At 41.5% G+C, this 11,055-nt stretch overlaps 1 protein-coding gene across 1 annotated transcript in view; it reads left to right on the plus strand.

Moving 5' to 3' along the window:
- Positions 1-10,398, plus strand: part of papss1 (3'-phosphoadenosine 5'-phosphosulfate synthase 1) — a 30,318-nt gene extending 19,920 nt beyond the window's left edge. The window contains exons 10-12 of the mRNA XM_058385776.1: positions 286-554; positions 1,756-1,985; positions 7,816-10,398. Coding sequence (XP_058241759.1) covers positions 286-554; positions 1,756-1,985; positions 7,816-7,954 — 638 coding nt within the window. The 3' untranslated portion in view covers positions 7,955-10,398. The remainder of the gene's footprint in view (positions 1-285; positions 555-1,755; positions 1,986-7,815) is intronic.
- The last annotated feature ends 657 nt before the right edge of the window (positions 10,399-11,055 follow it).

The raw sequence follows: 11,055 nt of genomic DNA on the forward strand, positions 1-11,055 counted from the left end.
TATCAAGATCTGTTTTGGTAATTTCCAAATTTGAAAAACGTACAGAGTGCAATCAAGTGTTGCAAAGCTCCTGGCTTCCTAAAGTAAACTATAGAAGAGTTTGAAGAAGAGTGGCCTGTTGTGGATCACTAGAACAATTATTTTCCAAACCATTATGACCAGCTGAAAGTTGACAATTATTTCCTCCCTTTTATCATCCCTTCAAATAATAAATGTGCACCTTTTATCTCAAATATGAAGCACATGTTCATAACAGTGTTTTGCGCCTCCTCTCTTTCGCACCAGATGCAGTATTTGCGTTCCAGCTGAGGAACCCGGTCCATAACGGTCACGCCCTGCTGATGCAGGACACACGCAGACGCCTGATGGACCGCGGGTATCGCCGACCCGTGCTGCTGCTGCACCCACTGGGAGGCTGGACCAAAGATGACGACGTGCCCCTGCCGTGGCGCATGAGGCAGCATGCCGCCGTGCTCGAGGAGGGTTTACTTGACCCCGCCTCCACCGTGGTGGCCATCTTCCCCTCGCCCATGATGTATGCCGGACCCACCGAGGTCAGAAAATTAACACAGAGTAAACGTTACTGGCTAGTAGTGCTGTTTCGCTGAATTACATTATGGGTGAACTGTTACTTTAAGAGCAAAAAACACATTCTTTCCCATGTACTCTATCGTATCATCATCATCCTCCTCCTCCTCATCATCATCATTAGCATAGCCTCTGAGCAGACGCTGGCTCATCACATTTGATCAGAGACATTTAATGTAGGCCTTTCTACACTACTTCTAAACACAACCAGACCTGATTCCTCAGTGACCCCCAACACACACACTTCAGTCAGAGAGAGAGAGAGCAGGAATCTCCGCCCTTACACAGATTGTCACTGATGGAACATAGTCTATCTGTTTTTAAGTGTGCTGTCCTTTAATCATTCGGCTGGGGACATTAAGGCTTTATTAAGTGCAGACAGGAATCTGGGGCCCAGAAACAACCCACAGGAAGAAGCCGAAACACTCAGCATGAGTTAGGAGTCACACGCAACAGGGATCCACAAGCTCGCAAGACGGCGTATCTCGTCTGATACACAGCAGTGCTGATCATTTGTCTGTGTTCGGTCTGGCAGGTACCTGCACATACTGCCTCACAAGATTCCAGTTTATATTTTTGGCAGACCTTCCTGTCTCCACTGGTCTTTCTCAAAGCTACTTGTGGTCTGCTTCTGCCTTCTACCACCCCCACTCCCCACCCCACCCCAAGCTACGTGCTCCCTTTAATCAGTGACAAGTGCCAAAAGTTTGCAATTTAGCTGTAGCATTTCTGACTCTCACTGGTGAGTTGAGCCACACCGGAAAATGACATTTTTTATGCTTTTTCACAAATTCACTGAGCATAAAAGTCCATGTGATGTGAAACACACGAATTCCCTTCTATTAGTGGTTATTTTTGCTTCACAGCAAATTTTTCTGTCACTTCACAAACCTCAGGCTCGAGAGCCAACACAAACCAAGTGGCTAGAAGTGTGGGCTTTCTGGTGGGCTAAAAAAAAGGAAAGTAGAGGATAATCTCTCGCTGTTTCCTTACTGGTGCTTTTTAAACACCTTAAAGAAAATTAGTGGTTTCCATCAACCACTGCGGTAAAATTATTATTTTTTTTGTCTGTGTTCTTGTTTTAATATTCACCATCTCTGTAATCCATCTACTGTTTTTAAATTGTACGCTGGTTAGTAATTACTTCTCTGGTCCTTCTCTCCTCAGGTGCAGTGGCACTGCAGAGCTCGAATGGTAGCCGGGGCCAACTTCTATATAGTAGGCCGAGACCCAGCTGGCATGCCTCACCCAGACACAGGCAAGGATTTGTACGACCCTTCTCACGGCGCCAAGGTCCTTACAATGGCACCCGGGCTCATCTCTCTGGAAATTGTGCCCTTCAGAGTGGCAGCTTACAACAAAGTCAAGAAGGCCATGGACTTTTATGACCCCAAAAAGTAAGATCACTCAGCGTCTTTTTCTTCCTGTTAATTTATTTAATTTTCAGAAAGTGGTCAAAAAAGCAGTGAGCGGTCAAAAACCTGGAAAAGACTAAAATTCTTCTTCAAATGTGTCATTATTGCATCTTGCATACTAATATACTGCCAGACATGTAATAATCCACAAACCTATACAATTGTCACTATGACATTTTTGTCTGAATGCTGATGACACCACAGCCATCTGTTCAGGAAGCAAAGAGACCATAACTGGACATAGTTCTGAGTAGAGAGAGAGAGAGAGAGCTTTCTATTCTTTGTCCCCTCAGTCACAGTGAGACTAACCAATCCTGAGCATTTGTAAACTTGTGTATGTGGAAGAGGGCAGATAGCACTTTCCTCTAAGTCTCTTCAGCATGAGAAGCAGTTTATAAAGTTGCAGTGGCTAGCTTTAATGTCCTGGAGGACACATGCATGTGTTGGCATTCACCGTCCTTGGTTATAGGGTGTCCTTTGACAAAGGCAATCTAGCTAGCAGGTGGGAATAGGAAAATTGAGAGAAAATCTGGTGGAAAAATCTGGTGGTTTATAATTTTTCAGTGTGTTATTTTATTTCATCCTTAGATTTATGATCTTGTCACACAAAGAAATTCAGGGTTTTAGGCTTCCTTTACATATTTCTGGCCAGGATATGAGCTCAACATGTAAGGCATCTATATTTTGTTGAGAGAGAGAGGAAGGTTTGTTGTTGTTGTTTTCATTACAAATGCAGACAAAAGAAGGCTTTAATATGACAACCTGCTGCTTTAAGTCTTCATCACGGCACATGGATGTAATTGTCCACTTTATGCATTTACTCAGTCAGGGATCTCGTAAGAGGTTTGTAAAACTCTGATCTTCGACCAACCGAAGAAGGGGATCCGTGTGGTTTCCTTTGGTGTTCGAAACTGGATCTCGCTTTTAAATCTCGGCGTAACTTCCATGTGCGTTTGGCCTCTTCATTTATTTACGGCCAATGGTAGCGCCAAGAATAACAGGAAACTTTTCTCCGGTACTTTGAAGTCCTGTAAGAATCAGAGCTGCCACTAATTACGGTGCTCTGGACGGGTACTGCGGACGATGACTAACAGAAATTGTGCCGTGTAATTAATAGCGTTCTTCGCTATTAAGTGAACCGCCTTTTCATGCCAGAAAACCATGCTGACCGAATCGTATCATGGAGGATGTGTGAGAATGGCGGCACGAGCATGACGACGGTGCGTTATTTACCGTTCAAAGTGCCCCGAAAGATGTTTCTGACCATAATTAGTTTGAATTCATATTGGCACAACTGTAAGAAATTAGGCGCAGCTCTAATCGCATGAACGTTCTGGAAACACAACAGTCGCATGTTTCAATCTGCCGAAGCGCTCCGTCTTTGATGCTTGACATGCCCTTCTTGGGAATGTTCGATCACCCTCGCTCAAATCTACACGTTCTGACAAGCCTTCATATGACGATGTCCATCCAGGGCTAGCGTAAATACACATTTCAAATATTCCTCTGTGTTTCAAATGCATTAAACAAAAAAGAAATATTTTTCTGTTCTGTACCAGAGTTGCAGAGTACAGAGGTGCCGATATTTACGGTTTAGCCACAGCATTTATTCACCAGCCAACCTTTACACATTCTGTGAAGCAGTTCCAAACATTAACCTCCAGTGTTCTGAACTTTCTGATTGTAACTCATCCCCTGGAAGCCCTGCACCCTTCCTTCTACCTCACATTAATAAAGTGCTGTTATGAATGGATAATGGGCAAGCATTTACATTTACAAGACTTGCATCTTTTATCTCCTTTTACACAACTGAGCGTGAAGAGCCTAGCTCAGGGGCCCAGCAGTGGCATCTTGGTGGACCTGGGATTCGAACTCACAACCTTCTGATCAGTAGTCAATCTAAGCTACCACATCTCTGCAGATTTACAGAAATTGCAAGCAGATTTACAGAAAAAAAAATATTGCGGATATTAATCATAAATTTTAAATGTATCTTAAATGAGCAAGACCGAGGAGGCAGTGATGAGGAAAAACTCCCCGAGCTGACTCGACTGATCCTGCTTGAAACACGTGCCGACATGGCAGCCTCACTTTCCATCCTGGGGAAATAAAATTTACATTGTCCATGTACATGCACATCATGGGGTTCCAGTTTTATCCGGAAAGGGCTGGTGTGAGTGCAGGTTTTCATTCCAATCAAGAACAAAGGAAAGGAGCCACATCCAAGATCAGCTGATTACACAGCTGGAAACAGGTGTTCGATTGGAACGAAAACCTGCACTCTCATCGGCCCCTGGCGGAGATGATTAGACCCTCCTGATGTACGCTATAAGGCCAAAAGGCCAAACACAGAATTTTCTAGAATGTCTTTCTATACTTTTGGCCATATAGTGTATGTTTGACATGGTGTAAGGTGTAACTTAAGACACATCTGTTACCTAAATTTCTTGGGGATGCTCCAAAACTTTTCGGGTGGAAAATGTTTACTCACTGGCAACAAAAAAAAATAAACAAAGCCCTGGAGAACCATTTCATAGCGTCTATGAGGTGCATGTAGATGAGACATTTCACAAAGGAATATATACAAATTTAAACTAACATTTTAGGATCTTGGACTTGTTGCTATGGCGATACTAGGGACACCCGAATACTGTGGTTTTCTGCTTTTTTTTCATATAAAGTGGTCGGACCAAATGTGAATAAAATTAGCAAAAATAATAAAAGAGCATCATTAAGCCCAGTTTAAGGCAGGATGTAAAAGACGCACTTTTTTCCTGTTAGAAGTTATATTTGCTTTGCTGCAGCTTCAGGAACAAGAAAAAAAAATGCAAAGACCTCAAAGTTTTTCTTTGTTAATTCTCCTGACTATTTTTTCCTCTACATTTTCCTCTTTTCTGCGTTTTGCACACCTGTGTTAAAACAGTAAGTGAGCTCTTTAATGTATTCAAGCAACACGATCTTCTAAAGTGTGCACAGATTGTGAGGGACGGATCACACGCTTCACACCAACACCAGATCTATCACACACTGGACGCTGCTCGACATTCCCTTCTCCCTCCCTCCCTCCATCCTCCCTTCTCCTGCTCTGTCTTCCGTCCTGGAGTGAGCGAGTGATTGGGGAGGGGGAGCCACGAGAGCAGCATCTGAATATCAAAGGGCCTCACTTGGCGCCTTTGCAAATTTATGGCGCTCTGTCTGTTCCTGAAGCACGGCGACACTCGGCCGGCTCGAATCGGAGACCGGTGCGGACGCTATGCTTAATTGCCTGCGATCTCCCTTAAAGACTCGTTCAGGCCAAGCTGTTTTTCATTTTACTGTATGTTAACATTCTCACCGGGGTTCGAGTTACTCCACCTCCCTAAGTTCGATTCGGTTTTTTTATTTAACTTGTTTATCTAGGGCTTTTTACACCTAAATTATCTCTCATGTGTGACTGTAAACTCCAGGTGAACAGAATCCTGGGTATCTTGTTGGATGTCTCACACTGCTGATACTTTCCCTGGAGTTAACACTTAATCCTGACTATCTATAACCTTCTTCTTTGCAATGGTTTCAACACCTTCAAAACCTGACTGGATAAATGCAGCATGTGACCATTTTAAATAATGTCTCATGCTTTCACAACCAAGCAGGTGCTATCTTTCACAGCTTTCTAATCTTTTTGGGTCTTTTTTTAAACTTTGTTCGTCTAACATCCGCTAATTTTTCAGTGTCCCATATTTACCCCGCTCTACGACACCCACTTCCGTGACGTTTTGTGTTTTGCCGACTGAAGCTACCAAGTCGCTTTTGTTAAGTCTTGATCAGTCCTGGTTTTCATATGACGTGTTGTAACATTAACAGCATCATTTCACGCTGTACACGTTTGGCACCATAATGCGGGGTAAATCCTGCGCAGAGTTTTATAACCCCAGGTACAAAGCTGTACTAACCCTGCTTCTAAATAACATGTGTTAAATTTTCTTTCAAGCAGGGTTTAGAAGACAGTAACCTGGGGTTAAGCACAGCATAAAAAGCCCTCCTGTGTTCATAAATCAGTGTCTTTCACACTCGCAGTAATGTTTTCAGCAGCGTCATTGCAGATTCCACTAAACTACCTGTGCTGATTTCTTCCCGTTTTATTCGTTATGGCTTGGTTCCTGGTAAAGTGACTCTTTTAGGCTGGTAATGAAGCAGATAGCTCATAGCTCTTTCCTCATTAAGAACAAAAATATCCAGTGTGGCCTGCAGGTCAGCCCTTTGGCAAACCATAATGCCTTCACAGCAAGAGTGAATGTGAACTTCCATAAACATGGAATGGAACGAAATAAATAGATGACCGTGTTGGATGTTTTGGACCAGTAAAAAAGCAAATAAAATAAATCTCTGACTGTTTACATAAGACTGGTTCAAGTCCCAGGTTTGTGCCGTGTTTTGTTTTGTTTCCTCTCCTTGGTGGCTCCGAATGTTTGACATTTTTCAGAGTTACTGACTACGAAGCCATATGAAAGGCTTCACACGCGTGGACAGGCGACATCCGAGCAGAGCCGCAGCGAAAACCAAACCACATTTTACAAATGTGATTACGGAGAGGGAGGGGTCCACGTAACTCCAGTGCAGAAGGAGCACAGTCTATTTGTGTTCCTAACATCTTTCTGTAAATATAAGAATCTCTAATCTGTCACATGCATCTTGTTCACTACTTCGGTTCAGCGCACATGCCACAGGAGATTCTATTTACACTGGGTTAGGGTTATTTACCAGATATCTGAACCTCTGTTTATTTCTTTCTAACATTTGTTTAAACGGAGAAAGTGTATTTAAATAGTGTTTAGAGATCTCCCTCTACTCTTTGTTGCTTTTAATTTATTTAAAGCCAGCATTAAATCTGGAATGATTTGGTTCCAGGGGGTCTTTGAGTTCTTTAAATGTAATAAATGGTATAAAGTTCCTTGTATATAGAGATTCTGATACTAGTCTGGATCAGGATCAGATCAGCGTTGTCATCTTCATGGACGTTTTATTCCATGAAGCCATGTTCGTTTGCCCCAGAACAGATGTTGTACAGGACACAAACTGCGACTCGGTGACGTGGTGTTTCACATATTTTTGCAACAGAATCTTGGAAGGCTTGAGTACTTGTGTGGATGCGAGTGCTGTATTAGCAGTGAGTCTCCACCAATAACAACAGGCTGAATATAAATATGGGAAAATTGTGGAAGTCGTTGAGACGTTAGATTACAGATCAGAATGTCAAATCCCAGCACTATCAGTCTGCTCATTGCTGGGACCTTGAGCAAAGCCCTTAACTCCTTAGTGGTATAAATGAGATTCTCACTGATGTCGATGATTAGTGCATCCCTAATTATAATGATTATTACTCGCATACTAATGTTGGAAATGTTATACAGTGTAAAAGTCAATATACTATGATAATGGAGACTGTGAGGATGTAACTGTAAATGGAATGAAATGGTATTTAAAAATGTGAACTATTTGTAAAAAGAAATGTAACATGATGCTGTTTTAGGAAACTAATGAGTTTTGGGGTGTTGATAGTAACTCTTTCATGTTGAGCAGCATCATTCCATTGATTGTTTTCCTATTACGGCATGCTCCGTCATGTTATACTCCTTTATAAATGTAGTAAAGACTGTAGGAACCTCAGTGTAAAAATATTACTGAGAATGATTACGTGATTCAGTAATCAGGGACTGAGATGGTTATTCATTTGATTAATAATGCATCGATGCCTTGGTCGTCGTCATCAGTCTTCACTATCACGTTGTTTTGTTTCTCCTTTGCATCTCTAATCTCCCCTTCTTTCCCACAGTCACCAGGACTACGACTTCATCTCAGGCACACGCATGAGGAAGATGGCACGAGAGGGCGAGAACCCGCCGGACGGCTTCATGGCCCCGAAAGCCTGGACTGTCCTCAAGGAGTACTATAAATCCCTGGAGAAGGCGTAAGTCAGCAGCTGGGTGGAGAGGTGAGGGCTGACGGTGGTTCTGTTACAGTCTAAATAAAGGAAGTGATGCACGAAGGAGGGAGAAAACAACGGTCAAACACGGGGACCACTCGAACCTGTCCAGCTTTGCGTACAGAAGTGTTGTATCGAAAATCTTGTTGCTTACAACACACACATCTGTTTCTTTAAGTTACTGTCTCTCTCTCTTTTTCTTTTTGTTTTTAATTGTTCTTCAATGGATTTTATGTCTCTTTCTTTTTAAAAAAAAAAAAAAAAAAAGCCTAACTTATTGACTCCACGAGGAAATTCGTCGCATTTTAAAAGATTTCAGGTGAAGAGCTTTGTCTACACAAAGGGAGAAATTAACAGTTAAAGGTTTGATCATTAATCATTAATTGTGAAGTGTTACGATACAAAATCATCCTCATTCTCACAATTATGTCTCTATTACTGTTACAAATAGCATGATAACGGTTTTCTTTTTAAGTTCGTCTCACAGATTTTTCCCCTGTGAACGATGTAATCATCAAAACCTAAACAATGATATGGTGTGTCTTTGATTAATCAGCCATTCTTGCCTTAATACAGTACATTTTATCTGAGGTAGGGATGCATCGATTCCATAGTGCAGACTCGAGTTGCACTGCTCAGTATTCACAGAAATGATGTGCCCTCCCCCAAACACCCCACCCCCACCCGAAAATCCCTTGCTGACCCTGCTCTGCTCGATCAGGTCAGCCATCCTGGCACTCTGTGTTCAAAATAATGTTCAAGATCAATCAAAATATTTTAAATATTTGTTTACTATATTTAAATAGGTAAGCTGCTTACAGTTCTTTCTCAGTTCACAGTCTGCTTCGCTTTGATTGCCGTAATTAATCGTGAAATACTTCTTGTCATCTGTTCATTAGCGTGACGACACACACCAGGATTACGTACCGTAGTATCGGGTTTTGGTATTATGAGTGTTTTACGGCGCAAGTAAACGAGAACAGCATGAGACAGATACCTGATACCAGTATCGGTAACGATGCATCCCTCATCTGAGCTCGTTAAACAGAGCGGGTCAAAACACTTTCCTGAACAATGTTACGATGTCATATGACTCCATCAGTGCAGATGTGGTTTGGTCATCTGCAGCCTAAACTGTATGTTCTTTAGTGATATGCACTATATAAGACAAAAGTTTGTGGACACCTCATCATCATAACCATATGTCCTTTTCAAACATCGCAGTGCTGTTATCATTAACCTCCACTCCTTCCTCGAAGGATTTCCGCTAGACTTTGGATCATTGCTGTGAGCTCATTCAATTCATTCAAGAGCATCAGTGAGGAAGTCTGGATACATTTGTGTGCTTTCAACTTTGTGGGAAGAACCACATATGGGTGTGATGGTCAGATGTCCACTAGTGTCACATAGCCTTTAGACTGGCGGCAGAAGTTCTGGACTCCAGCAGCTTTTATTGGCGAAGGATCACTCGAGAGATAAATACAAATAAATGTAAATATAAGTCTAATATTAAATATTGAACTTTTTGTTCTGTGTTTCTTATATTCTGTAAAGCTGCTTTGAGACAATGTCCATTGTTAAAAGCGTGCGTGTGAAGTCCCTACAAAAACAGTCCAGTGTGCAACCGTAGATCTTTCATTCAAGAAAGACAAACAAATTAATGATCTATAGAGTGAACTTCACTCGGAACAATCGGGAAAATCCAGTGTGTAGCTGATCATCAGAAGTGCTCATTGACACACCCATAAAAACAGCTTCCTTCTTCCATGAGGAAAGCAGAGCGTCTCAGCAGCTTTGTTTCCGAGTGGAACGTTTAAAAAAAAAAAAAAAAAAAATGGCATAAACATCTCCAGGAAATCTTGTAGAATCCAACCAATCAGGGGACGACTTTGAAACTCCTGAAGTGTTTACAATTTTTGGTGTTTTGCACCAGCAGTTCGTGGACGTGATATCCGAGGCTGTCCACAAGCTTTTGTCCATATCGTCCATCTCTGTTATATTGATATCAAATTAAGTTATTGGAAAGATCTCCCCTTTTTTTTTTTATTTTTTAAGTTGTCCAAACTTAAAATGGACAGTCAAGAGGGTCAAGCTATGGAATAATGTCTTTAAAGTTGATTGTGTGATTTGAAACACCTTTTACTGATACTGATTTATTTCATGATGGGTCTGTGTCTTTTAGCTTGTCCATAGCATATTCTCTCGCACACGGTTGTTTTAATCGACTAAGATTGGTGGTTTTTATAGATGTTTCTGATTGTTATTGTTTTTTGGCCGTAGTTGTATTTATTTTTGGTTATTTTTTTCATTAGTCAGTCCAGTATGTATGTGGACCAGTCATTAGATTTCTAATCTGTTATTTAACCTTTCATACCTTTTCAGCATTGTCTTTGTTACTACATTGTCTCTAATAAACCATTCCAAGCAAACTGACTGAGTGGGATGATATAACTGGTCTTTTATATTTTAATTTTATTCCTGCCAAGACACCCAAGCCAAAAAGGATGTCGTGATTGTCAAGAGAAAAAGAAGTTTCCCTTTGTCTCTTCTTGCCTCGTCTCCTTGTCACTTGTCTCCTTGTCCTTGAAGCAATGATTTATTATTGTGAATGTTCTCCTATTCCGTTTGAGTGATGGCTAACGTGTGCCCTACTGTGAAAAACCACTTCACCCATGTGACAGATTTTTTTCCCTCTCTTTTTAATCTAGTGTTCAACAGCTGTCGAAGCACGGCTCTGGCACTTTCTATTGGACATTGCCGCACATCTACACAAACACACACATATTTTGAAGCAGATGGTTCCCAGATGCAGTCGGGACCCTCGTGAAAGTGAAAGGCATTGAGATCATTCCCTGCCCTTTCCTGACTCGCCTCGCCTTTCTTTTGAATATTGCTCTGCGATGTAATATCCAAACCCAGCAGCAATGCATCCTTTTTTTTTTTTTTAACCCACCCTCCTCTCTTTTCTAAATCAGATCTCTTTCAGCCCTAAATTACAATCAAACATTTGCCCCGGGATCGTTTCCGAAGGAAAATAAAGAAATTCTTAGAAGCTTATATTATCTAGTGCTAAACTTAGGATTTGTTTTT

This window comes from Hemibagrus wyckioides, linkage group LG03, assembly GCF_019097595.1.
Source record: "Hemibagrus wyckioides isolate EC202008001 linkage group LG03, SWU_Hwy_1.0, whole genome shotgun sequence".
NCBI classification, from domain to species: domain Eukaryota; kingdom Metazoa; phylum Chordata; class Actinopteri; order Siluriformes; family Bagridae; genus Hemibagrus; species Hemibagrus wyckioides.